Consider the following 26706-nt stretch of genomic DNA (forward strand, 5'->3'; position numbering starts at 1 on the left):
ACTATCTGTGGAATCCTTGAGACGATGAGCGCACTCACCACTGATCTAGTGCAGCCTTCGTCCTCATTTGCCCCCAGTCAGCCGATATCTGCTCCGAAAAAGGGCAGAACACGGCAATCTGGCACGGCATGGACTCGTTCGGGATGTTTGACCTGCAAAAAACGACGCAAAGCTTGCGATAAGACGAAGCCGAGGTGCGTATCTAGTCTTTCTCTTGAATTTGGGTGACTAATTTGGTTAGTTGTAACAATTGTCTCAAGCAAGGCCGGACATGTGAGGGCTATGGCTCTATGTGGGTAGAGCCACTGGGCCCCTCGGCGAATGTATTCTCACAGAATGAATCACCAAAGCGTCGAAGGCTTAGTCCGTCATCGCCTCAATTGCCTTCGCCTGCACTGTCACCGTCATCAGATGTATGGCTTGAAACACATTCATCGCCTGGGACAGTAAATTCCTTGGCTTGGTCTACGCCATCATCAGCATCGCCGGGGTATCGGCTAACTGGAGTAAATGACCACTATATCCTGGATATAGAAGAGCAAAATCCGGACCAAGCTCCGAACGCCGTGGCAGTGATTCCTCGGCCTCAAGGAGTCATCAACCATCTCTCCACTCACGAAAGTCACTATCTCCAATATCATATGGAGCAAGCGTCTCGGCTATTAGCGAACCTAGAGAGTGGCGACAACCCTTTGCGTTCGTTGTTGATTCCAATGGCAATGTCATCTCCTCTGCTGATGAAAGCCGTTTGTGCCGTCTCCGCGCTGCACTTAGCAAACAGATCCCAAGGCTTTGGTGCACACACCGCTGCGGTAAACTATTATAGTGGAACTCTTAGTGGACTCCGATCAGTACTGGTCAAGTGTTCAACAGAGGTTTTCCCCGACGATGCCCTACTAGCAGTCGGTCTCCTCTGCAAATACGAGATCGTCCGCGGCAGCATCAAGCAGTGGGTTGTCCATCTTAATGCATTACAGCGCTTGATCGTCTCCCGTGGTGGCTTTGCTTCGATGGATCGAGCCGCAGCGGAATTTCTACGTGGACTGTATGTACTAGACGAACGTGCAAGCCAAACAGAGAAAATACTAAAAAGCTCTAGATTTGTCTACGCCTATAACATGGCCCAAATCAGTAATCAAAACTGCAATACGACTATTGACGTCACTGTAAATAGTGATATTGGCATCCCAAAATTGGATATCTACATCGGCTACACCGAGGAGATCCTCAAATTATGCGCACGCATCGCAGAGCTACCCTCTCTAAAAGATGACACCTTGGCTCTCCGCCTCAGTGTCGCAACTATGTAAGTTATGCTCTTTTAATCAACGCCAGAAAACATACTAACAGCATACCAGAAACGAGTCCCTCCTCACCTGGTCCCATACCTCAACCCCCTACATAATCCCCCAGGGCATATCGTCAGCAACCCTAACACGCCTCCAACTGGTAGCCGAATGTTTCCGTGATGCAGCTTTCGTTTACCTCCATTCAATAATGGAACGAATAGACAGAGACCATCTCAACACGCCTATCACCACACCCACCACCTCAGCCCCAAATAACCCCATTGATTCAGCATCCCTCGAATCCCTATCCCTCTCAGCACAGGACTGGCTCCCTCTGATCTCAACACCAAAATCCCTCGCCGTCCATCGCTGTCTCACCCGTGTGGAGGCCTTCCCATTAGATGACCACTGCGAGTATTCAGCTCTTACATTTCCGCTTTTCATTTCCGGCTGTGAGAGCGAGCACATCGAAGATCGAGAAGTCGTTCTTCGCTCATTGGGTAAATTGCAAGAAAATTTCGGTATCGGCAATGTCCGGCGTGCGAAGGATTTATTGGGGATTCTGTGGGCGAGACGAGATGCTGATCGTAATGTTGATGTTACCGGCACTGGAAACAGCTGGAAAGTGCATTGGTTGGATATTGTTGAGGAGCTAGGATGGGAGCTTATTCTTGCATAGATGGATTCTGGCCTTGCCATTCATCTTGCCCTTGTGTTTATACGATACTCTGATGTTTTGATATTGCATTCAAGTCGGGAGGATATATGTTTTTTATGTTTCATGTCTGATGTCTGCATAAGTGACACGAAATTCCAGATGTTATGGATAATTTCCAAGAACAATAAGGATATACAAATTCCGAAAGAAAGCAGGGAGGAGAGCAAAGTAAATGGAGTTGTTAAGGTTGACTAAGGGTTAGGTTGTATATGGCCCAAGACAGGGAGAAACGACAAGTGGATATTTCACGACAAAGAAAAGAAAAAACGCAAGCCAACGAAAAATTCAGCTCAATCCCATATTTAGGTCGTCACTGAGTCCCCATTCTCTCTCTGCTCGTTCTGTCCCATCCGCAGCCCGGGTTGACCACTTATCAAGATGGTCATGCGAATTGGCCATTTCCTTTTCACGGAGACTGGCACTGTCACTTGTTGCCACGCTTCCTTCGCGTTTATGATAATGAGAAGATTTGCGGGAGTTTTGGATGCTTATAGGGCGCGAGAGACCTGGGCCATCGCCACCGCCGGAGGGGTTTGAGCCTGAAGCTCGGCCGCTGTCAATGGAAGAAGCGGTTTGATCTTTCTCCTTTTCCTTGCCGCTACCAAACCAGCGCCGACGGGTCTTGGAGGCGGTAGATGGAGTAATGCTCTTGGTGTCAGCATCTTCGTCACACTCTTGTTGCTTCTCCTTTTCCAGAGCTTGAGTGAGTCCAGAAATTGTCTCCTCGGAGGTGTTTTCAGTGCCTGACGGTGATAACTCGGCTAATTCCGCGTCGCGGTACCACTTGCGTCGGCGAGTATAGCGGTCCCATCCATCTTGGCCGCGGCGACCATCGTTCCACTAGAGGAATTTTAGCATGCAAGTACAATACTGTGTAGGAAAAACGAACCTTGTTGTCATAGTAGATCCATCCCTCGCCGGTAGTACCCTTGGACTCGGACTTTGAATTGAAGAAGTCCGCCCCCTCGACACGCCAGTCACTACCCTCGACCCAACGCCATTTGGCGTCTCCTGTTTTCACATCCGGCAGTTCAAACGTATCTTTGGGAGGGACGGCGTTCATGTGCTCGTCCGTCCAAGGAGCGCGTTCCGATGGGAACAACGAGTAGGTCCATCCGATACCTAACCAGCGGCGCTGGTTCTCATAGACGACGAAAGTAAATCTTACAGTCGAATTATTTCCACGCCGCCGAGTAGAGATGTTCAAGCCTTGGCTTTGGCCTTCAGTCTGGACCTGGGCCTTTGGTGCACTGCTCGGGGTATCGGCCACTGAAAGCCCCGTGGCTGCGGCACAGATTCGACGGACGGCCCGTGACCGCCAGAGAACGACACGCGAGACTCTCGCGGGCCGAGAATGATAAGTTAAGACGATAGTGCCAACGGCCATGACGACGCGGCGGGTAGTAATTAAGTAAAACGGTGGGAGAGTCATGAGGATCCATATAGGAGTTACCAAGAGGATTCGAATGAAAAGGGCCGTCAGGGCAGGCTTAGTCGTCGCCGATGTAGGCGTACGCTGGGTTGATAGGAAATCAGTAAGGTCGAGCAGAGGCTCGAGGAGTATATTGCATCTGGTTGTGAAGATGCGGAGAGTTTCCACGATCTCATCCAAACTCTTTTGGTGTCGAGTTGAGTCTTGGGAAACCTTCCTCTGGTGCTTCTCGCCCGTTGAAATAGTTGACGACAAAGGCGAGTAGCGGCGGCCATACATGCCTAGGATCAGGGCAACCACAACCAGGATCGGTCCTGCCCAACGAATGATGGCATCACTGTAGAGCACTACCGTCCAGAAGGTGGCCACGAGCAGGAAGCTCTGCCAGGGATCTCCAGAGGTCCATGTCAACAGACCGGCGAGTTTATTGAGGGGAAGAAGGAATGGGTGGGAGTAGGCCAGAGCCCGAGTGATGGCCGGTGGTGTGGCCACCAGCAGGGGAGATTTGCGATGCACGATGACGCTAGAACGCTGTCGCGAGGTTAAGGCTGAGCCGGTGATAGTAGAAGGAGAGAAAGCAGCGACCGTCGGCGGTTGAGAATCCGACTGGCCTTGCTCCTGCGCATGCGATGGGGGTGCCATGGAATCTATCCACGGAAGATCGTCTATCTCGCATCAGAATCTGGAGAGGTTGAGAGCATGGAAACATACCTAGAGCTGCCATCCAATTATGGACACGTCATGGAGTGATAATCAGCTCATCCGGCGGACGAGAGGTTTTAAGGGAATGAGTTCATGGCTGTTCGGTCCAAGAAGATCTGCGGGGAGTAGTTGGACATGTGACTCTCGGTCAAAAGTTGAGTGTGAAAGTGTCGAAAATCAAATCGTAAAAAAAAAAAGGTTAGAAGATCAGTGTATTGCATGAGAATAAACAAATGTTCCTAACTCATATCCAAGTAAGATGTTTCCAATGTTTATGTGGTCTGTTGTGCCTGTCTACTCCCTCTGTATAGAGACGCCAAAAGCTCTCTTCCGACGCTAAAACCCGCAGCCGAAATTTTCCCCTTCTCTTCTCCCCTTCAACCTCCACATCCTGTCTACCACGGCATTTCATATCTTGTCGACATGGTGAGTCTTGCAATTCTCCAGTCGTGAATTTAGAAAACTAATCAAATTGTTCCTAGGCTCACCGTATCGTCTCCCAAGTCGTGGTAACCGGAGCCCGGGTCTTCGGCCGCGCCTTCGCCGAAGCCTACAAGCAAGCCCAGGCATCTGGCAAATACGCTGCTCAGAAAAAGGCATCTGGAGGCTCTCTCACCACCTCCAGCCTGACGATCGATGAAGCCTGCAAGATCCTGAACGTCAAGCCCCCCGCCGGTGGCGAACAAAGCCTCGAAGATATTATGTCCCGATTCAAGAAGCTCTTCGACCTGAACAACCCCGAAAAGGGCGGCAGCTTCTATCTGCAGAGCAAGATTCTGCGTGCACGCGAACGCTTGGAGATGGAGTTCCGTGAAGCCGAGCGCAAAGTCGCGCACGACAAGGAATTGAAGGAAGGCTGGAACCCCAAGGTCTACAAGGACAAATGAACAGGACATCGACTGCGTTTCATCCGCTTTATCAGCTCCGTCCACTCCCTACCCCCCTGGGAGTTTCCTCCCTTCTTGCGACAGAAGTCTTCGAATGACTTCGCTCTTTGATCTGCTCGTCTTTCTCGATTTGGCATAGCATGGCGTTTGGGTTACCGTTGGAGAAAGACGCTTGAGTTTCTAGACTGGGATCTTTCTCCTCCATCTTGAGGTCCAATCACCCGGGCATCATCTTTGGTCGGAAATGGAGTATACCTTCAGATCCGATCTCGACCTTGGGGTCTGTGTATATCAACTGTGTCTTCTATCCCCTTCTCCACTCTCCCCCGGAAAGGCTGTACAATAGCTATATACTTGCATTACATTGTTTAATGTCCTGAACTGTTGTGTTTTCGTACTTTTTATCGTCAGCACAGACTCGGCCTTTTTTTTTGCCACCGCCGTACAACACTTCCCGCCAATACAGAGAGGACTTCGTAGACAAAGAGACCATCAGAACCTCCACGAAAATAAGCTACTTATGCTCTCACTTTGGAGTCATCCAAGGCCACATCGGGTGGCCAACCCGATCTGGGAGGATCTCGATCCCCATGGCGCAATCCGGAGCGGAGACCGGGGCCCTGTTTTTTCCCACCTGAGAACGGCTTAGCCCCCAGATACCACTTAATCCCCGATTCCCCCGAGATATTTCAATTTCCAGTGCTAGATCTCAATCGACCTTGATCTCTCAGTAGCCGTCCGAGAAAACCGAAATGCGTCCCTCCACCCCGCTGTCGGCGGATCTACCGCCGCTGATAATGGGAACAGCAACTTTCAACTCCCAATACAACGCCGACCCGTACGCCCTCCCTACCACAGAACTAGTTCAGCGCGCATTGAGCAGCGGTGTCCGCGCCTTCGATACATCCCCATACTACGGCCCCGCCGAAGAACTGCTTGGCCGCGCACTCGCAACCGAAACCGTCCAACTCAACTTCCCCCGCCAGGCATACAAACTCCTCACAAAGGTCGGCCGCGTCGCAGGCGCATCGTTCGACTATTCCCCGCCATGGATCAGACACAGTGTGCGACGCAGTTTGCGCCGGCTTCACACAGACTATCTCGATGTTGTATACTGCCACGATGTGGAATTCGTCACCCCCGCCGAAGTCCTCATTGCGGTACAGGAGTTGCGCCGTCTCCGCGATGAAGAGAGTGTCCTCCGCTACGTTGGCATCTCCGGCTACCCGGTTGACACATTGAGCGACTTGGCCGAGATGATTCTACGAGAGACCGGCGAGCCATTGGACATCGTAATGTCGTATGCCAATTTCACATTGCAGAATACGAGATTGCAGTCGCGCGCATTGCCACGGCTGCTCGCTGCAGGAGTTGATGTCGTCCCCAATGCCTCGCCGCTGGGAATGGGTCTTCTCCGTCGTGACGGCGTGCCTATCGGTTCAATGGGCGATTTCCATCCTGCGCCAAATGGCCTGCGCGGTGCGATCCGCCATGCGGCGGAATGCGCCTCAACCCACAACGAGAAACTGGAGGTCGTTGCTATTCGATTCGCGCTGGAAGCGTGGCTTCGTGTTGGTGCGCGGGCTGGCGGTCTTGGGCCTCCACTTGCGCGCGCAGCAGATGCCGATCCTGGATTCTTATCTGTGGCTAATATCGGTACTGGGAAGAGGCTCGGTGTCAGTGTTATGGGCGTGAGCAATATTGCCGAGCTGGATGAGACCTTGCGTGTGTGGCATAGTATTGTTGATGGACTGGAGAATTGGACGGAGGATGATGATGGCTCGTATTTCAATGCTGAGTTGAAATCTACTGGCCCTTCGACCCCGAATTTGAATGTTCCCACCGGTGCTGTTTCTACCGCTGCGAATGCTAGCATTCTTACTCCGCAGGAGGGTCTCATTACTGACCGGGCTTGGTCTCATGCGCGTGGCGCTCACATCTTGCAACTCGCTCGGGACATTCGGGATGTCTTGGGTACTGAATGGGTTGATTATGTCTGGGATAGTCCGTCGCCGGACTTTGTGAACTCGGTGTCTGAGGAGCATGTTGCCCTTGTACAGAAGATTGTCGAGGAAGAAAGGGCAGGAAAGACGGATATATCCTCTTCTGATGGAGCTGGAAGGGATCCTATGCTGACCCCACCATTGGAAGCGGACAAGCAGCTTGCATAGCCTTGCTGTGCAGGAAAAGCTTCTTTTGTCCATATCGGAGATTGCACATAGACCGTATAATATAGCTTGACGTGAATGACACCCCTTATGCATGAGTCAATACTTTCACCTGGCCAGGTCGTCAGCCAAACCCCAACTCAGTCCCAGACCTGATACTCCAATCCTGGATCCTCTCTCAGAAACCGCATATAGCGCTCTCTGAATGAGAAGGAAGGCACGAAGCAGGGAAGGGGAAGGGGGTAAGCAAGAAAAGAGTAAACACCAACTCAGATGAACCTGCATGGCAGATCCATGATCGTATGGCGTGTTCCATTGAAGTTCACTAACAGCATCCCAAGCGGGGAATGCATTTTCTAGATGTTCGTGTAGGTCTTCTCCAAAAGTTGGCGACGAATCGGCTCGAAAGAACGGCACGCTTGTCTTGGGCGGGAAATGGTCATTGTCTGAAAGAATGATAGATCCAAAAACAACAGGGAAATCGATCGAGGAAACCGCGACCCAAAATGTTAGGGCTGGGGAGGAAAAGAAGTCGGAACCGAAGATAACCTAGAATGTAAGTGGATTTGTTGCTCTCTGGCACCATATGGGGCTCGAAGTAGAATCCCTATTTCCATTTGGCAGTTGTTTTCTCTGGAAGAGACAACATGCTGGTCGAAATCACAAAGAATATTTCCAATCCTCCCACAGCACCATTGCACCATTGCGCCACTACCATATGCTCGCTATTCATCCCCGGTCAATTCACCGAACCGATCGGAGCAAGGGGGTATCATGATACAGAAAAAGATAATCAAACAAAGCAGAAAAGCAAATGAAAGTCGTTGCCGGGGTCAGTCACAAGCTCACGCATCATCCCTCACCATCTTCCATGCCTCATCTGTCTCCTTTCGGCTTTTGAGTTCCCTGTCACGCTTCTCCAGGTCTGCCTCCATGTCCTCGTTGGTCTCGTACCCTGCAAGACGGCGAGCCTGTCGGGCACTTAGAGAGTTTGAAACCTTGCCCAAGTCTGGTCTCAACTTCTTCAACCGCGCAGCACGCTCCTTGCAGGCCGAACGCCTGGTGTCGTCCCTACGGGTCTTGCCCGGCTTTGTTTCTGCGGAGGCCTCATCTGAAGAGATATCTTCGGGCTCAGATCTGGTGCCCGCCGACTTTGCCTTTTCTTTCCGAGTTGACTGAGGAGGCAGAGGAGGGCCTGGTGGTGGACCGGGAGGCAGAGGAGGAGGAGAATAGGCTCGATCTTCCGGGTACGGGCCTGGTGGTGGTGGGGGAGGGGTCCTGTAGCGTGCGAATCTCGGCTCCATCATAAATACGTGGCGGAGCTGCTCACGCTGTTCAATGTATTCATCAAAGTTGGCTGCAATGATAGGTCCCAGGACGCTCGAGTTATGATCTTCATTAGATGCAAGCTGCTCCATGCGACGCTGCAGAGTGGTGTGGGCCTTGGAGAAAGTTCTGAGGATCAAGCCGATCTCCTTCGTACCCCCTGAGATATCGTTGTCTTGGTTGTTGGGATCCTCAATAGTAAGGCGATCGGGGTTTCCGAAGAAAGTCTTGTTGAAATATCCTGGAGGTTCCATGCGAATACCTTGAGTCTCATAGCGGAAGTGTTTTCCGTAAAAGTAAAAGAAATCCACAAGAAGACTTCCCAAGTTCGGTTGTGCGTGGCCCTGAGGGTAGTGTTGAAGAAGACTTGTAACTAAACAAGTGATAGAGAAACCTCCCAGTCCACCGGTCGGAACCTCATTCAAACCACGAATCAGCAAAAACTGCTTGATGACGGACAGAATGACCGGCATTGCAGGGAACTGGTCCTTCCACTTCTTGAAGGTCTCATTGGCAATCAAACCGCTGTCATTATCGAAAGACAAATCCACGCGGAGTCCAGTGAGCTTGTCGACCCATTTCAGAATTGGGACGCGAGCTCCAGCGATACATTCGATCGAGTTAGGAACTGCAAGATTGCTGCCTTTCACGAAAGCCGAAAATCCATAGATCTGTCCCTTTCTCTCTCCAAAGGTTCGAATTTTGTGGCGCGAGAAATTGCTGGAGAGGAGAACAAGATCGACATCTGCAGTGGGAAGGTAGAGCCCAGAAGCATAAGAGCCAAAGGCTTTCACCTGAACGTTGCTGTATCGCTGTCGGAAAGCAGTCTCAACTCGGTTGATAAGATCGGCCCTGACGATATTTTCAAAGTCCTGAGGCTTGGCCCAATGGTAAAAACTCATGATCTCGTTATGAAGTCTGGGCAAACGGTAAGCAATGCGAAAGAGAACAGAACAAGGATGATACTAACTGAGTGCCAATATGTAGTGACTGGGGATGATCGGCCATGTCAAGCCATGGGGTACCAGCCTCGTTTGGCAACGGTCGCCATTGATCGATGACAGAGCCATCGAAATTGAATCGGCTAGCAGGCTTGCCCGATTTTCTCGAGTAGCCTTTGATCTCATCGTCACGGGTTCGCTTGCGGCTGGTAATAGAAGAATCAAGACCTTCCATGGCCTTGGGTCCTCGTGGGGCATTCTCTGGCGCGTTGTCCTGTGTGTCCGGTTCGGTCTCATCCGCCATTCCGAAGGAGATAAAGTCCTGGTTGTCGGTGACGGCGTCGGACTTCTCGGACTTTGCCGAATTGTCAAGTCGCGCTTTGCGAATGAGCTTGACGAAGTCGATTTTGGGTGTTTTGCTTTCGTCTGGTGGGGGGAGCGCCGTGTAAGGATCAGGGTTGGACCACTTGGGGGCAGGTGGTAGGGACACAGGCAGCGTTGCGTCGCCGTTGGTGAGCCCATCAAAGCCCAGTGCTCGTTTCTTGCGCGGGCGTTCGTCGTCCTCGGAGTCGGATGTGTCCATGTCCACCTCCTCGCTATCGCTCAACGTTGCCAGAGATGCGAATTTCGGTTCTGATTTTGTTTCACCCTGCAACTGTTCCGGGGTGCTTTCCCTCTTGTTGGATAACAGCGGACGCTCCGCGGTAGGTGGCTTCGGCGCCCTGAAGGTGAACTCATGTCGCGGGTTTGGACGTGACCCACGGTAGTTAGAGCTTCCCCTAAACTGGAATGGAGGCATCTTAGACCCCTGCAGTACTCAAGAACAAAAAGGTGCGGAGTGAATGAAGCGAGCTTGCCCGCGCACTCGAAAAAAAATGGTTAACTACGATTCTGCCATATGTCGGTGAAGGCGGTGACGGGTCGTAGCTACTATACGCCTTGCGCTTCCTTGGTGGTTAGGCTGTGTACAGTCAAATCGAACTTGTATTTGTAAATAAGACCATCTGGTGTCTTTGCAATTGTCCAATCTATGTTCCTGTTGCCCTGTACTTCTACTTTTCATTGACATGTGTATAGATGATTGGTAATGACTATAACGCCCTGGGCGACATATCAGCATTGATGTTCAAAGTTTAGGGCATGCTTCAGCCGATTCGCTGTCTGGCTAACATGGTCACAGTGCCGGGTTCTTTCCCACTACCAGAGACCGCATCGTGTATGATCAATCGCTTCCTAATACCCTTTCGCTCCCGCCTGGATACAATCTGAGGCCTTCCTCTAGGAGATGCAACAAATCATGCTGCACTGCCAACTCCGCAAAACTGACCCGTCCTGTAGCCCACTCCAGCCAACCCTCAGCTCGTGCACCATTGGCTTGGAGCAAGCCAACACTCACATCGATCAATAAGGGACGCTCGTCACAATGCCAGAAGATCGTGGCACCGCAACAGCGGCAGAACTCCCTATATACACCAGGTGAGCTGTTATATTGTTGCATAGTACCTTGGTCAAATGCCAGTGGTGAACCATCAGTGTTGAAGATATTGGTCTTTGGTATAAACGACCACGTCTGTATAGGAAAGCCACTGCTAAGTCGGCAGGTGGTGCAGGTGCAAGTTCCGGCAAGATACTTGGTGTGTCCATCTTTCTCTCTGAGCCACCACTTGACATCATCTGGATTTGATGAAGAGCCAGAATGGTAGGGGACTAGGAGGTCTGCCCATGGTGAAGATGCTTGTGAAGATGATGCGTCTGGTGGAGTGATATAGAATTGAATTCCTCCGCAGAGACAGCGGGCTTGTAATATGGACTGCTCTGCTGGCTCAGTTGCCACGAGATCCTCTGTTTCCTGGCTTCTGTTTTGTGGGCTGTTTGATATGTCATATGCGCGAAGCCGACAGCTTGGGATATCAGACTGGGTTCCAGCAAGAAATGTACTCAGTCCGCCATCTCCAGTGTCACTTTCTTTCCAGTGCTCAATCCTCTGGACTTTAGGGCAGTCCTTTGCTGCTAATAGTCCCGAGGCAACGAAGAATTGATGATTGAGCTCGCTGTGCGCGAAGACATGAGCACCGCAGGTCTTACAGAAGAAGTAGCTCACGTCTTTGGAGTGGTATTTCTGCAGCCCATCTAGGGCAGGCTCATGTTGAAGGATGTAGTATGACGAAGAAAGCAGCCCAGTCACCGCCCGACAGCTGTTGCAATGACATAATTGGAGTTGAGTCTGATCTGTAGGATCCAGCTCAACTGCTACCGATATGCCTCCACACAAACAAGTGACAGGGGCCATTAGTAATTCACGAATCTTCGAGTCAGACGCTGAGAGTCATGTTTCAATCAGAAATATGTGCTCAAGCGGGGCTCAAGCTGTGAGCAGAGAAGGAGACTCCGGAAAGTCACGAGTATATAAGATCCCCCGTCCGACCCAACTTCTCTTCCCCTCTCCCACTCTCCACCACAACTACCACCACACTTTCGTCTACCTTTCCAACCACATTCAAAATGAGTAAGTTGCATTTTGGAGATGCTTCTCGTTCGCTGCGACTATGCGATCCTGGATCGGAGGAAATCACTCCGATTCCGAGATGGCGGGGTTATGGCGGGGTATTTTGAAGTGAAGTCACTAACCACAATAACAGGCGACCACGGATGCAGCTGCGGCTCCTCTTGCCAGTGCCCTGCCGGCGCTTGCAACTGCCCTGTACGTGACATCTTCACATCCCTTACTCTGATGGGAAACTGACCGAGTCGTGCTTTATAGAAGAAATAAGTCATCCCTCACAGGATGCAGCTTTCAGACACCTGAAATGCTCAAGAACCGGGACATGACCATGCGAGAAGGATATGATACCAGAGGATCGCCCGGATGGATTCGTGGGCAAGAAGTTTGGCATGTCACCACAAAGGATAGCTTTCGCCAGATCAATGATACGCGGTTGCTTGACCACTTTTATTCTTTGTATACAAGGACCTTGGGAGCATCAGGCCCAATAATCAGCCACTTAGGCTCAGTGGAGGTCAATCCTGGGAGCGCAACGGTTCCTCAGCAGCTTCGATATATGTCAATCGTAGATCTATCTCTCCCTCCATATCCTCACATCTTGTTCCAAGACCATCTCAAGCCCTGACAGGGGGGATGTCAGCCATATCCCGGAACAATGTCCGCATCTACTGTTCTGTAGCGTTACCGACATTCTCGATTCAAAACATTCAGGCATCAGTTTCAACCCAACCTCCCATCTCCACTCAAGGAATTCTTTCGGCTTTCGCGGCTGTCTTTTGCCGATGCGTCTTTTTTGTCCATCACCGAGATTATGGATCATCTCGAAGTCAAAACAAAACAAAAAGCGGGACCCGATGCTGCACGAGTCCGAGAAGAGTAGCATCGGATCGGAACCAACCTTGGAATGATGCAGGCGTCTGATATGCTCAGCTTCTACTAAGCTGCAGCCTCTCCACTTCTCGCTCTCTTTCAAATCCCTCTCAGCCGGAGGCCCGAACGTGCCAGGTTTCATGATTGTTATCTGATCTTGGATGACACTGCGGAATATACGGCCCCTTCTTGCTCAAGTGCGAGGGATACCGGACTGCATACTATGCTTTACAGTCTGCTCGATCAAGATACATATGATCCAATCTCTTCAACCGCCGATCTTCCTCACTTCAGCCTCTGGTACAACCCAATGCAGGTGCACAGCATTCCCGTACAGTACATCTCCGGAACCCGGACTCATCTTTCTCGTTTTGCAAATACACTTCGCAAGGAATCAAGGAAAAAAACATAAACAATTAACTCGCCTGGAAAGCGACCAAGGCTACCAATAAGGCCCGACAGCCCCCCTCCTCCAAGGTCCCCAGACCGCGCAAACAATCGCCTCCTCATAGGCTGCCACACCGAGAACACAACGCAGCACCGCTCCAGGCGCCGGAAAATACCTCTTGGCTCCTCCCCACCTGGTCTCTGATCTTTTCTTGTTTGGATGCTAGTCGTTATACCCGTTACAGAACCTCCGGTTATATGACCGTATACATAGTCCGAGGCCCGTCCCGAAACCGATGGAGCCAGCCAAGGAAGTGCAGATCTAAACGTGGTCGTGGTCATGGGCGTGCCATGATGCTAGATGATTTGTCCACGTACGAGAGAGCCTTGCACATATTGCGTGTGCTGTCTAGGACATGTATACAGTAGGGTATACTGTAGCACAATACACTGTAGCCTATGGTGTGGTGCTGCTCTGCGGTATACGAGCTCCATTATCATATGTTGCAACGTAAGGTTCCCACAACAGCTCTACAGCAAAGCAAACACTCTCTCCACTAGCCATGGCCACATCCAGCAAAGCGCACATGTACCTGGACCTGTTAACGCATGCAATGAAGGCCATCTCCACCGGTGAACCCTGCGGCGCGTCTCTTAGTCCCTGTCCATCCGGAAACAGACTGACCATGTATAATCATATCACGGCTATAGTGTTCAGTCGTTATAGGTCCAAGCACCAGTAAGTCCGGTCCACAGCCGAGAGAATTACTGTATACTGCTGTATACTGTAGCGTGGCATGTTCTAGTCCACGAATAAACAAGTTCTCCTATCAAGATCTACAACAGAAAAGGGTAATACTACGTCGCTCCGCAGACCAGAAAACAGATCGGAGAGCAAATCTCCGGTAACCTCCACCCCAAGATGAGCAAAGAGGGGGCAGCAAGCGTCTATTGGAAGTCCTGGTTGTCTGCATCATAAGCAAAGCCCGATAGGCTCTTTATTGGTGATCTTTGGGGTTGCCTGTAGTTCATTATCACGTTACTTGAAAGCAGTAGTAAGTACTGTAGTGAGTTGTAAGTAGTGAGTAGCAAGTAACAAGTAGCGGATAGCGCGTGAGAATGCAGTGGAGAGACTAGAGACTAGAGAGGGGCTTCAGAGTGGGATGCAGGACTTCATTTGACTCGACCACGCGATGGGGGGACGGGGCGCGTCGACTGCGTTACTGGTGTGCTCTGGTGTCTTCTGGTTGGTTTGGGACTGGATGGAGATGCATAATATGCCTCAATGTGGGCATACTGCTGGAGTGTTCCCTGGAGGACTATCTCCCCTGGTCATACAGGACTTGCAGGGAGGTATAAAGTCGGCTTTAGATCCGTTGCTTCTTGGGCTTTTTCCTTTTCTTTATCCAAGCGATCTGTTGATTCAACCCAAACTAAACAATATCTATCTATTCATCCTTTAAGGTCTATCCTTAATCATCTATCATCATGGGTCCCTGCTCCTGCAACTGCTGCTCCGGCGACTGCAACTCTTGCTCTTGCACTAGCTGCAAGGTATGACCCTCTCTCTCTCTTCTGGGATATACAATCATGGCTGCACCTGGTAGCACCGAAGACACTATAGGTGAAAGATATGCTAACTGCCCTTCCAGCACTAAGCCAGCCAACACGCCTTCATCACCGCCATCCTCCAATTCAACGACTCATACCAGACCCGGACTCCCACTGCTGTCGAACTAGCGGGCCGGTATCTTTCTTGACAAGCTGATAAGATGTCTCTTTTATGATCATGTTTGATTTGGTTGACTGTCAAGGCCTGGGGCCTTTTGGGTGGAGTGTTTGATTTAATAGGTTGATGTTCGACCTCGTGTTGTGTTTTTGTCGAGCCTAGTGCTTTATTGCTATATCTCTATACATATGCTGGTTATATCGTACCTTTGATCACTCGTATTCGAAGGCAGCTTTGTAAATTGTATTGCTGACGGGAATACGGATGGCTTCTGCTACCTTGTAACTATGATAGAAGCTTGGTTGCAGCCCCATCCGTTCTCTGTATTTGCTGACAGATGGTGAAAGCAGCCCTGGGAGGATGCTGAAATGCTTTATGAATTGGGGCTAATTTTATCTTGACGGGGTGCCTTGAGAATAATAAATGAATATCGCAAAATGTAGTGTACGTGCAACCTTGGTCAATACCCAAGTGGACTTTAGATGAATAGAGATGGGGAATCATGGATCGGCGCTTAAATTGCAATCGATTTCAACTGGTGAGATGCATATAGTAACAACCTCTCAGAGATAATGACGGATCTAGATCTGACTTCACAGCTCATCTTTCGACCGAGGTGCGCCGTTTGCTCCGTCTTCGCCGCCAACACAAACAGCCGGCGAGGTAACGCGCATGGAGTACACACATTTCTCATCCTCCGCCGTCTTCAAGATCTTGTTTTCCTCGCCACACTCCAAGATGACCTTGGTGGAGCGATTAGGTCCGTTCCAGCAGGACTGGCCACGGGTGTACTCGATCACGGTTTTCTCAACAGAGATCACCTCGCCGGCCTCGTTGATTTCCTCAACGCTGGTGGTTCCAACATGGGAGAATTTGCCCATGGCCACGGAGCTGCCTCCCTTTCTCTGGTTTTGCTTGGTCGATTGCAGGAAGCAGTGCTCGTATGTGTACTCGCCAGCATCCTGCGTGATGCAAACTCCCTTCAGTGCACGGAAGATAGAGGAAGGACCGTAGTCAGTCTCAAGGTCAGCACGCTGGTCGCGCAGCTTGTTTTTCAGAACGGTCACAGAGTCCTGTGCGGACTTGAGGGCATCGCGTGCTTGGGTAACGGCCTTGGATTCCGAAGAAGAGTCCTCATCGGTCTTGGCAACGATGCCGCTTTCTTCGAGGAAGCTCTTTGCTAAGATGACCTTGTCTTCAATGAAATTGACAAGCGAAGGTGGGAGATAAGCTGCCAACTTGTAAACTGTAGTTTTCCGTTAGCCAGAAGTGCTGCGTTGCAAAATACAAGAACAACTTACCAAGATCTGAGTTCTGGCAGCCATCTTCTTCATTCTCCCAGTGTTCCCAGTTAACACCGCTTTCCTCGCCATCCACCTTGGCAATCTCATCCAGGTCACGGTCCTGGGCACTGTTCACATCATTGATTACATCCTCCCGAGCAGCATAGTCCTCATAGCTGCGGACCGCACGTTTGACACCCTCGTCGTTGAAGTTTGGGTTGTATTCAACCTTGACCTTGGCCAGGATATCCTCGAGCTCCTTCACTCGCTCACGAGTCTCATCCCGCTGGCGACGCACATCCACGAGCGCATTACGCAGCTCGTCAACGCGGCCCTTGGCGAGATTAGCAAGGACATTGACCTTGCCCTTGCCTTTGCCACCTCCAGAACGGACGATCTTGCGCTCCTGTTCCTCGACGGTCTTCAAAGCAGCCTCAAGGCTCTCTTCCTTGACCTCGGCACCCTTGATCTCGGCTTCGAGCCCAACAATGTGATCCTGAATTTCCTGCTGCTGACGACCAGCATCGACGAGGAGGTCCTTCTTCTTTCGTAAAGCAGCAGTCATGGACTTTTGGCGCTGCTCTTCCTGCTTTCGCCATTGTTTGCCGATCTCTTTACAGCGGTCTTCGCACTTGGTTCCACCGACATGGGCCCATTCGTCGCTGCCATCGCAGCAGTTTTCATAGTCACAGATTCCATCATTGATTCGTTGGAAGGGAATGTAAGATGGCTTGTGGCCCTTGTTCTTGCAGTAGAATCCGGGAAGAGCGAGAGCGATATCCAGATCGCTGTTGCCAGGTCGGTCTGCAACTACCTGTGGAGAGTTGCGTGAAATATGTGCGCAGGCAGCTGTGCCAGGCTCATCACTTCCATCAGGGCAGTCACAAAAGTCATCATTGACGGCCGAGAAAGGGATTTGGATCGAAGGGTTCGAGATGCAAGTGAAGGTTGGCAAGTCCTGGTAGAATTTGGCAACTAAATTGCCCTCTGTCAGTACGATGCTTTAATAGAAAGAAGTGAAACAATTCGACATCATAGAACCCTCCGGCATCACCAGCTACTCGGAGGTGGAGATATAGTCAGGGTGCAAAAACCTACATTCCGGGCCTACACCACGAGGGCGGGCAGACTTATCACTAGCCTGGGCCGTTGAGGCAGTCGCAGCCAGCAACAAAAGCAACTCAGAGGACTTCATGCTTGAGGCATTGAGCTTTGTTTAGGGTGCGGAGAGAGCTTCTGGCCAGATGTTGATACCCGCCGATAATCGCTGAGTCAGCCCCGCTTTCTTTGCGCTTTATCGTGGCGAGACTCAACCTCAACTTGACCAAGATGGGTAACGACGGTGGAAGGTACGTTCTATATTCTTGGTCTACTGGATCATTGCATTTTATCTGACTCCTACACAGCATTCCAACCCGCCGCGAGCTCGTCCGCGAAGCAGCCCGTGCTCCGAGCACAGCGCAAGTAAAAGAAACCCAGCGCGAACAGCAAGAACACTCCTGGACAACCTGCCCACTGTCGCACAAGACCCTTTCTCGACCAATCGTTTCGGACTCGGTCGGAAACCTCTACAACAAAGACGCCATCCTTCAGTTTCTTCTGCCTGGTGATGATGGCGAGGGAATCAGCTCGAAGGCTGACTGCGAGGAGATCCTATGCGGGCGAGTAAAGTCACTCCGCGATGTTGTCGAGTTGAAGTTTGAAGTTGATACCGAGCGCACCGAGCACCCATCACACCGTGCCCATGCGCCTCGCGAGCGCGGCGAGGGCTGGATTTGCCCGATCACCGCGAAGCCATTGGGACCAGGTGTGAAATCCGTCTATCTAGTGCCGTGTGGGCATGTTTTTGCGGAGGAGGCTGTTCGACAGCTGAAGAGTGATAAGTGTTTGCAGGTAAGGAGTACTTTTGTTGTGCGGTACGAATATAACGACTGACATTTGCCTCTGCAGTGCAACGAATCCTATGCTGAAGAGAATATCATTCCCATTCTTACCACTAAAGAAGACGACAAGAAGCGTCTCATCGAGCGAGGCCACAAGCTAGCTGAACAATCTCTTACACATTCTCTTAAGAAAGCTCCCGGTTCGAAGAAGCGCAAGAAGAACACCACCGCCGAGGATACCTCGAACACCACTGGGGAAGCTTCGAAGCAGGCTTCTGACGTCAAAAGCCGGAGTAACACTTCAACACCAGTGCCTAGTGCCTCGGGAAATGGCATCAAGAATGCTGCTACTTCCTCTCTTACTGCACGTGTGCTGGCGGAGGAGAATGAGAGGAAGAAGCGCCGGAAGGGTAATGAGAATATCGACAGTCTCTTTTCCAAGAAGGACGGAGCCTCGAAAAATGGCGATTTTATGACCAGAGGGTTTTCAATTCCTTCTGCTGCGCCGAGGTAAACTCTCTTGGGAAAATGGAAGCTACTTTACGGAGTTTTGTCGGAGTATACAGGACAGGTCTTTCGATTTCTTTCATGGTTTACGGCCACTATGACCAAATTTGATATTCATCACATACCAGGATGAATTGTATATCTCTTAGCACAACTGGATTGATAAGATCAAGCAAAAACAAAATGCAAATTTAGTCAACAATTGTAATATACAGAAGGTTGTTAAGTAGAGACAAATGCCTCAAAACTACTTCAGGGTAAATGAACGCACTCAGTTCATCTGCAACTTCGCCTCCTGTGGCGCCTCTTCTGCGGCCGCCTTCGCAATCTCTATCTCCTGTGCCGCTTCTTCTGCGACCGCCTCTGCTGCTGCTGCTGCCTTGAGAGCCTTTATCTCCTGCTTCTTTTGCATCCTGATCCACTCCCGCCTCTTTCCAAGGGGGTGGGTGATCAGGCCATCCTCGTAAAGCGAAGCGATAATGAGCTTCTTACGACCAACATCTTCATCATTGTCATGGCGGGTCCGGCGCGAATCGTAGATCTTGACATTGCTCAGGCTTTCGGTGCCCGCCGCGGCAAGCTGCTCGTGGAGGCGCACGGGGGTCATCTTGATAGACTGCTTTGTCAATTCGTTGTAGGCGGAAATAACACTGCCGACAGTCGTAGTATTGCCAGAAGAGTAGATCGCGTCGGGGATACGCTGGCCGGTGAGTTGAGAAAGGCGATTGAGGAACTGCGAGATATAGTTAGTGATATTCAACGGCAAATGGAATCCAAGGGCCAAACGTACGGCAAACTTGAGCTTTGGGTCATTAAGAGGCAGAGATGACATGGTGTTCTCAATCTTCTTTCCGTTCTGCGGACGTTCCGAAATCTGATCATCTCTTATTTTGCCCCCATCCTGCGCTTGAATATAAGCGCTCGGTTCTTCGACATTTCGCTTGGCCAATCGCCCAAAATAGTTGATGAGGTCTTCTCGCACTAATTCCTTGGAGAATCGAACGCGATCACCCCATTCGGCAGACTCGCCCTCAATGCTGCAGTGTCTGCTAAGATCCTTGCCATGGCGGGTGGGATATTTGTGATAGCTCGTGGCGTACTTCATACCGATCAAGTTCATGACACTGAACTCAATGACAGCATGCTGAACAGCCTTTTCAAACGGTACTGGGGATTTTGTCTTATACCAACTATAGAAATCAAGAGCCAGGGTCAGTAAAGTTCGTCATAAGATTATACGGCGATGCGCGAGGCATGGCTTCCACAAGCGGTTTCAAACATACGGGCTAACTTTGTCGGCAACGGTCTGGCCATTGACACGCCATTCTTCATCCAAGGTGTAACCGACTCTAGGCATGCTCTTCCAGTCCATGCTCTCGATGTCTACTTCCTCGGCGATTTGTGGCTCCTCTTCTCTTTTGCCGGGAGAAAGCGTGGTAAGTTCAGCAGCGGAATCCTCCTGTGGCATAATCTGGCTTCCAGAATACGGGTCTTGGGGACCTGGGGGCTTGTCTGTGCCCCAAATCTGGCGCCGGGTGCGTTCAAGAAATCCGGGGGAGTCGGAGGCATTGCGGAGGAATTGCTGGTTGAGCGGCGAGATGCGTGGGTTGGCTCCAACTCTGCAGTTGGAGCAGACGTATTTTGCCTCCCGCAAAGGAAGGCGCATTGATTGCCTCATTGTGTGTGCGGGCGCAAACGATGTTTGATCAAACAGACTTGAGCTTGCACGGAGAAACAAATCTGAGAAAGTCAGGTCACGTGAAACTGGATTCCGATGCTTGGCATTTTCGGCTTCGACCTCCTAGGGGTTCAACCGGACATCACGTTAATACGTTCTGAGCTCTATTTGATCTTTCTTGTTCAGTTAATGATGCGGATTAATATTAAGTGGAAAGAATTTTCTTGATTGCCGAGCAGTTTAGCCTACATCATATTCTTACACCTACGGATATAACCCTCGAACTCAGCATCGAACCACTTTCTTCTAGTTCAATGTATATTCTAGACCGCGGAAACTACCAAGTTATACGACAGATGATAATTTCGTGCTAAGCAACTGGGCTGGTTCCAAGTTTGTTCGGGCATACCGGTAATAGGCGGACTTAGGAGTCATGTACCAGGACTGATGCATCTATATAAAGTTAACGACTTCCCGTGCCCGCTCGAACAAGATCTCTTGCAACTATCATCAAGCAAGCTTCACGACCAAACACTCATTGTGTATCTCCATCAACCTCAATATCAAGGCCCAGCTATCCAGCTATCTAGCCCACCATGCCAGCTCCGTACAACACAAACACAACAACAACCGAACTAGTCACCGACTACAAAGCCCTAATCAAAGACAAAGTCATCCTCACAACAGGCGTAACACCCGGTTCTCTAGGCGGAACATTCGTCCAATCTCTCGCAAACGCTGAACCAGCATATCTAATCCTAGCAGGCCGCAATACCGCCAAACTAGACCAATGCGTGAATGAGCTGCAAACCGCGAACCCAAACATGAAGACTCGCACTTTACAAATTGATCTGGGATCATTGAAAAGTGTTCGAGATGCGGCGGCACTGGTCAACAGTTGGACTGACATCCCTGCTATTGATGTCCTCGTCAACAACGCTGGCATCATGGCCACCGAGTATGGTCTTTCCGACGATGGAGTCGAGTCCCAGTTTGCGACTAATCATCTTGGTCCGTTCCTTTTCACAAACCTGATCATGCAGAAGATTTTGAAGTCGGAGACTCCGAGGGTTGTCATGGTTACTAGTGATGGACATCGGTTGAGTCCTATTCGGTTTGATGATCATAATTTTGATGTAAGTAGAGTTTTTGGTCCTTTTCCTTGTCGTTGAGAAAGACATATTGCTGCTAAGATCTGGACTAATATTTCTTCGTTCAATGTTCTTTTAGGGCGGCAGGACATACAACAAATGGGTAGCCTATGGCCAGGCTAAAACAGCCAACATGTTAATGGCACTTTCACTTTCCTTAAAGCTGGGCGTCAAGAAGAGTCTACTTGCGTTTAGTCTGCACCCTGGTGTCATCTTTACCAATCTAGGTAGCCATCTCGATTGGAGTGGTGATGTTGGACTGCGTTAGTATCTCTGGTTTCCATGACAGTTGTATAATGCTAACCATCTATACTTACATGGAGCAGAATCCATCGATAGACAGCTTGGTAATCGGGAGGGATGGGCTGACTTTAATCTCAAGACGCTGGAGCGTGGTGCTGCCACTCATGTCTATGCAGCCTTTGATCCTGTTCTCAAAGGTGTGTCTTGATAACGTGATGTTGGTCCCAAGGCTGTTGCTGACTTAAATCTGAAGCGAATAACGGCGCCTATCTTATTGACTGCCATGTCGCTGACCCGTTGGTTGATACCGTCAAGCCATGGGGTACTAACCATTTGGAGGCGGAGAGGTTATGGAAGCTGAGTGAAGAGTTGGTTGGTCAAGAGTTTGCTTACTAGTCACGGAAGCAACCTTCATGGGATATACAAAATGGAATGAGCCCGATTCAATTAAGAAGTAAAGCACTCCTTGTATCTGAACTGTAATTTATATACACATGCATCGCTGATATCATACGAAATAGAAACAAAAACAACTCATTTTATACGAAGCAAGCTTAAGCTTACTCGCGGACGAACATACCAGCCATACCCATACCGGTACCAATGCACATACTGATGACACCAACCTCCTGGCCACTGCGCTCCATCTCAGGCAGCAAAGTAGCCAGCTGGCGGGCACCGGTAGCACCAAGAGGGTGACCGATGGCGATAGCACCACCGTTGGGGTTGACCTTGGCCTGGTCAATGCCGAGCTTGCGGATGCTGTAGAGAGCCTGGGAAGCGAAAGCCTCGTTGATCTCCCAGACACCAACCTCGCCAACCTTGACATCAACAGACTGCAAGAGCTTGGGGATGGCAACGGCAGGGCCAACACCCATCTCATCGGGGGCACAGCCGGCAACGGCAGAGGCGACCCAGCGGGCCTTGATGGAGCCGGAGAGACCGAGCTCCTCGGCGGTGGAACGGCGCATCAGCAGCGCGGCGGCGGCACCGTCACTGACCTGGGAGCTGTTACCGGCGGTGGAAGCACCGTCGGCAGAGAAAGCGGGCTTGAGGGCGCTGACCTTCTCGAGAGTCAAGCCCTGGCGGATACCGTCGTCCTTGGAGATGGTGACCTCCTTGGCGGGGCCATCGGGGTGCTCGGCTTCGAAGGTCTTGGTGGTGACGGAGACGATCTCAGAGTCGAAGCGGCCGGCCTTCTGGGCGGCGGAAGCCTTGGCGTGGGACTCGACGGCGAAGGCGTCCTGGTCAGCGCGGGAGACGCCGTAGCGAGAGGCGACATTCTCGGAAGTGATGCCCATGGGCATGATGCAGTCGCGGGCGTCCTGGGAGTAGGACTCCTTCAGCTCGGGCCAGAGGACGGTGGGAATGGCGCGAGAGCCGTAGTTGCGTGTCATGGACTCCATACCACCACCGACACCGACGTTGATGGCGCCGGCGCGGATACCGTTGGCAATGTTTGTGATTGCGGCCAGACCGGAGGAGCACTGGCGGTTGATTGTGTTGAAGGGCACGGAGTGGGGGAATCCAGCGTGGATCTGGCCCATGCGGCCGGCTTTGGCGCCACCCAGCTCTTGCAGGACGGATCCGATCAGGACATCGTCGATCTGGGCAGGGTCGAGGTTGGGGTTGGCCTCCAAGGTGGCGCGGAGAACGCTGGCCAGGAGCTCCTCGGGGTAAGCGTCCTTGAAGCCACCCTTCTTAGCGCGGGTGACGGGTGTGCGCAGGGAAGAGAGTATGACAATGTCATTGGGCGACTTCTGGAGCACCTGGCGGAGACCTCTGGGAATTGGAGAAGCCATTGTGTATGTGCTCGGTAATAGCAGGTATTCCGGGATTTGGAGTGATTCTGGTCTCGGCGGTGTTAGTCGCAATGTCACTCCTAAGCGTCACGAAGACTTACCGATGATGTATATATGGGAAAGTGGAGAGAAAGACGAGCACTTGACCCCAGAAAGAATTCCGGGGCTCAAGAAATACTTATAGGAAAATGCCGGGCGGAATTCCGGGGTCGGAAGTGGTTTGCTCGTTCAGTCCCGTTCCAAAGGTCGCCCTGCATTGAAGATCGGCTAAGTGGTTTTCCGCTGTGGGGAGACCCCATTGGCCACCTTAGTTGCAATGTTATTTGCTCCAGGGCTCCGTTCATGGACATGTCAAGATGCTCGACAGTTGCAATCCTCTTGATCAGAGTTTACAAAGGGCAGAACTGCTTGAATACCCCAAGGTCCAAGGTCAATGTCCGATCACTACGTTTCTATCACCGTATTTCCGATCTTCCCGATCTTCCCGAAGTCGGATCGGCTGCCGAAAAACGAACAGCCGAACATTTGATCAATGGGTGTCATAGAGATATGGTTGAGATTTCCAACATATTCGACCTATTCAAACTATTGCAGAATGACAAACCCAGACTAGTCCATTTCCATCCCCTCAGTGCACAATAGCCCATTTGGCCAGACTCTCAGCCTCCTGGTTGTTCTCCTTGGGCACAAGCCAGAACTTGACCTCAACAACTCTCTCCAACACAACAATGCCAGCCTCCACCAGCTGAAACAAGTCAGCATTGGCAATAGTAACACCCTTGCAAGTCTTCCATCCAGCCTCCTTCCATTTAGGCAGCCATTCGGTGATGCCACGAACCAGGTATTCAGAATCAGTCTTGATAATGAAGGTCCGCAGAGGCGCCAGGTCTTTCCTACTGCTAGCCATCTTCAGTCGCTCATCCATAATGAAAGTCGCATTGCGCAGGGCCCGGAGGCAAGCAGTCAAGATGGCGGTCTGGTTTGTATGAGTTTTGCCGCTGATGGCATGAGAGACATTGTGCAAGTTATGGAGACCATAGTACAATCCGAAGGAGGAGCATGGCACGTTATTTGCCGTGATGCAGGCTCCATGGATTGAAAGTAGAAGGGTGTCCTCGCGGCCGGCGAACTGCTTGCAGGGGGGCATGCAGTTGTCGATGATGGGTAGGAAACACACATCCAGGTGCCGATCTCGACCTCAATATCTTTCAGACTGAATCGAGGTGGGTATTCTTTGTCGGTGACGAAGCGGCGGTCTGCCAGCTTCGACTGATCTGTCTGATCCTCCCCAGTCCTCGAGTTGGACTAGATGTCAGAATTAAAGATATGCACGGCGGAGTTGTGCCAGCAACCATCGCCCTGGGCAGTTTAGCTTGGTCAGCTTGAAGTACGAGAAACAGTCAAGCTTGTTTGGGATGAAAGATGCGGGGCACTGTAAGTCAGAGGTCAATATTTACCATCGAAGTATTAGTGGTCTGAGTGGCCTGAACAGCCTGAGCGGCTTGCGGCTTCTTTTTAGCCATCTTTCTCAGCTTTTGAGGACGGGGAATAATGTTCGTAGACATGATGAACCGGGACGCGGACGACGAGATGGGGGTGGGACGATGAAATTGAATTGTAGAGCCGAAGAAGATTATTGGGGTGATGATCATTCACGAAAATGAGAATCCCGTAGAGAGAATTGAGAGATCAGAAAGATTAGAGAGAATAAACCGAGTATAAGAAGAGAGTCGGACTGATGATCGAGGTTATTGGGGTGAGGATCACTCAAGAGAATGAGAAAAAGTTCGAGAGAACTAAGAGATCTGAGAAATCTGAGAGCCAGAGAGAATCAAATGAATATAAGAAGATCGTCCAATTGCTGATTCTCGAAGGAAACCTGAGCGAAAAATGCAGGCCCAAGTCTAAGAACGTCAAAGACAATGGGGTGAATATCAAACCCAAAAGCAAGAAAAAGATTCAGTGATCTACCATCTTATCTAGAGGTGATCCCATGGAAAGAGACCATAAGCTATCATGCATGTATTTTTATCTACGCAGCTGCATATTGGCTTAAAGCCATACTATCAGAGTTCTGTTCACTTCTATCATCGCTTTATATGTTTTACATTTAACGTTTGATGTTTGATATGTTTGAAAGTCGGATGCATGGGTGAAAGGCAAACAAAGAGCTATAGACTGCTTCCAATCAGAAAAACATAGGAAGCACTCCAGGCTATTGGTTCTTTTGAGTTTATTTTTATATTGAAAGGCTCTAGAAGACAACTTTGGGAGGCACTTCATTGGAAGAGCAACTTCCTTTTTGAAGGAGCTCGCATTTGTGGGTTGCGACAGCACAGGGGATTCATTAAGTTCGAATAATGTTGATGGAGAGGAAGTAGAATCTAGAGATGTCAGGTTCGATTAAGCAGAGCCCATGTCACTCTCCCTATCCGAATTACTATCACTGCCATCTTTATGGTTTCAGCTGTGAGCTGTCTGATTGAAGGAGCTTGACATTGGCTGGGCGCTGAAGCAACTGGTTCACGGGGGCCGGTGAAGCTGGGAAACGTTGAAAGACTTCCTTGGTTGGCATCGGTGAAGGAGTCTTTTGGTTTGTCGAAGATACAAGGCACATCTCGGAAACGGAACTGGTTGGGTATAAATGGCCGGTGGGCAGATCGCTGCATTGTAGATCATGCTCTCGCATCCCACCGTATCTTGGACAACCTGAAACCAACGTGACTTCTTTTTGATTCCAGACATTGTTGAGATGTAGAGCAGGGGTCATGATATGGAGCTGGTTCGGATCTTGTTCAAAGCGTACGCCAATCGGCAAACTCAGAGATCGATGACAAACCCCCACCATGCCTAATACGGGGGTGTTCACACTCATCACCATGAGATCTTTATTTCTCTTACGGTACAGGTCGACTCTGTTCTCTGTGGCGATAGTTTCTACCTCCTGTTTCCGGTCTCCGTGCCAATGACCCCAGAAGCGAAGTCACCTGTCCAGGGGATGTGACAGATGGATCCAGGGGCCCATTTCCAAGCGCCACTTTGAGTCATCGAACCTGTGTCAAGTCAGTTGACGTTACCAGGACCTCAAGAACACAGTCAACATGGAAAGTTTGTTGGGATCTCAACTCCGTGGACATACGATGCATGTGTGGTCATTTCAGATGCCCGGATTGGCTGTGCGACTAGATCTGACTCCAGACACAGCAG

General features: G+C 50.6%; 13 protein-coding genes across 13 annotated transcripts; 6 read left to right on the forward strand and 7 right to left on the reverse strand.

Annotated features, from left to right (window-relative positions):
• Nucleotides 1–24: 24 nt before the first annotated feature.
• N7511_008906 (Zn(II)2Cys6 transcription factor) lies at nt 25–1968 on the forward strand (the record flags this gene model as incomplete). The annotated part of the gene is made up of 4 exons (XM_057131283.1): nt 25–194; nt 242–1045; nt 1100–1306; nt 1359–1968. 4 exons carry the CDS (start codon nt 25–27, stop codon nt 1966–1968), a joined length of 1791 nt encoding a protein of 596 aa, XP_056979271.1.
• Nucleotides 1969–2292: 324 nt separating this feature from the next.
• Nucleotides 2293–4163, reverse strand: N7511_008907 (PEX28-32 family peroxisomal membrane protein; the record flags this gene model as incomplete). The annotated part of the gene is made up of 3 exons (XM_057131284.1): nt 2293–2847; nt 2897–4104; nt 4151–4163. 3 exons carry the CDS (start codon nt 4161–4163, stop codon nt 2293–2295), a joined length of 1776 nt encoding a protein of 591 aa, XP_056979272.1.
• A 401-nt stretch (nt 4164–4564) lies between these two features.
• On the forward strand, nt 4565–5028 carry N7511_008908 (import motor complex subunit PAM16; the record flags this gene model as incomplete). The annotated part of the gene is made up of 2 exons (XM_057131285.1): nt 4565–4567; nt 4624–5028. The coding sequence occupies 2 exons, from the start codon at nt 4565–4567 to the stop codon at nt 5026–5028; spliced, it is 408 nt and encodes a 135-aa protein (XP_056979273.1).
• Nucleotides 5029–5780: 752 nt separating this feature from the next.
• N7511_008909 (D-arabinose 1-dehydrogenase (NAD(P)(+)) ARA2) lies at nt 5781–7199 on the forward strand (the record flags this gene model as incomplete). Its single annotated transcript, XM_057131286.1, has 1 exon — nt 5781–7199. One exon carries the CDS (start codon nt 5781–5783, stop codon nt 7197–7199), a length of 1419 nt encoding a protein of 472 aa, XP_056979274.1.
• An 842-nt stretch (nt 7200–8041) lies between these two features.
• N7511_008910 (putative topoisomerase family protein TRF4) lies at nt 8042–10262 on the reverse strand (the record flags this gene model as incomplete). The annotated part of the gene is made up of 2 exons (XM_057131287.1): nt 8042–9440; nt 9493–10262. 2 exons carry the CDS (start codon nt 10260–10262, stop codon nt 8042–8044), a joined length of 2169 nt encoding a protein of 722 aa, XP_056979275.1.
• Nucleotides 10263–10685: 423 nt separating this feature from the next.
• On the reverse strand, nt 10686–11753 carry N7511_008911 (uncharacterized protein; the record flags this gene model as incomplete). The annotated part of the gene is made up of 1 exon (XM_057131288.1): nt 10686–11753. The coding sequence occupies one exon, from the start codon at nt 11751–11753 to the stop codon at nt 10686–10688; it is 1068 nt and encodes a 355-aa protein (XP_056979276.1).
• Nucleotides 11754–11965: 212 nt separating this feature from the next.
• On the forward strand, nt 11966–12269 carry N7511_008912 (uncharacterized protein; the record flags this gene model as incomplete). Its single annotated transcript, XM_057131289.1, has 3 exons — nt 11966–12067; nt 12103–12164; nt 12248–12269. The coding sequence occupies 3 exons, from the start codon at nt 11966–11968 to the stop codon at nt 12267–12269; spliced, it is 186 nt and encodes a 61-aa protein (XP_056979277.1).
• Nucleotides 12270–15545: 3276 nt separating this feature from the next.
• Nucleotides 15546–17430, reverse strand: N7511_008913 (uncharacterized protein; the record flags this gene model as incomplete). The annotated part of the gene is made up of 3 exons (XM_057131290.1): nt 15546–16198; nt 16254–17210; nt 17334–17430. 3 exons carry the CDS (start codon nt 17428–17430, stop codon nt 15546–15548), a joined length of 1707 nt encoding a protein of 568 aa, XP_056979278.1.
• A 134-nt stretch (nt 17431–17564) lies between these two features.
• N7511_008914 (replication termination factor 2) lies at nt 17565–18632 on the forward strand (the record flags this gene model as incomplete). Its single annotated transcript, XM_057131291.1, has 3 exons — nt 17565–17584; nt 17642–18128; nt 18186–18632. 3 exons carry the CDS (start codon nt 17565–17567, stop codon nt 18630–18632), a joined length of 954 nt encoding a protein of 317 aa, XP_056979279.1.
• A 264-nt stretch (nt 18633–18896) lies between these two features.
• Nucleotides 18897–20303, reverse strand: N7511_008915 (mitochondrial 54S ribosomal mL50 protein; the record flags this gene model as incomplete). The annotated part of the gene is made up of 3 exons (XM_057131292.1): nt 18897–19358; nt 19416–19815; nt 19909–20303. The coding sequence occupies 3 exons, from the start codon at nt 20301–20303 to the stop codon at nt 18897–18899; spliced, it is 1257 nt and encodes a 418-aa protein (XP_056979280.1).
• A 596-nt stretch (nt 20304–20899) lies between these two features.
• On the forward strand, nt 20900–22093 carry N7511_008916 (uncharacterized protein; the record flags this gene model as incomplete). Its single annotated transcript, XM_057131293.1, has 4 exons — nt 20900–21439; nt 21534–21717; nt 21781–21894; nt 21951–22093. The coding sequence occupies 4 exons, from the start codon at nt 20900–20902 to the stop codon at nt 22091–22093; spliced, it is 981 nt and encodes a 326-aa protein (XP_056979281.1).
• A 164-nt stretch (nt 22094–22257) lies between these two features.
• Nucleotides 22258–23499, reverse strand: N7511_008917 (uncharacterized protein; the record flags this gene model as incomplete). Its single annotated transcript, XM_057131294.1, has 1 exon — nt 22258–23499. The coding sequence occupies one exon, from the start codon at nt 23497–23499 to the stop codon at nt 22258–22260; it is 1242 nt and encodes a 413-aa protein (XP_056979282.1).
• Nucleotides 23500–24127: 628 nt separating this feature from the next.
• On the reverse strand, nt 24128–25064 carry N7511_008918 (uncharacterized protein; the record flags this gene model as incomplete). The annotated part of the gene is made up of 3 exons (XM_057131295.1): nt 24128–24628; nt 24673–24804; nt 24957–25064. 3 exons carry the CDS (start codon nt 25062–25064, stop codon nt 24128–24130), a joined length of 741 nt encoding a protein of 246 aa, XP_056979283.1.
• Between the last annotated feature and the right edge of the window lie 1642 nt (nt 25065–26706).

Source organism: Penicillium nucicola (genome assembly GCF_028828085.1).
Source record: "Penicillium nucicola strain IBT 29836 chromosome Unknown utg000010l, whole genome shotgun sequence".
Lineage (NCBI taxonomy): Eukaryota > Fungi > Ascomycota > Eurotiomycetes > Eurotiales > Aspergillaceae > Penicillium > Penicillium nucicola.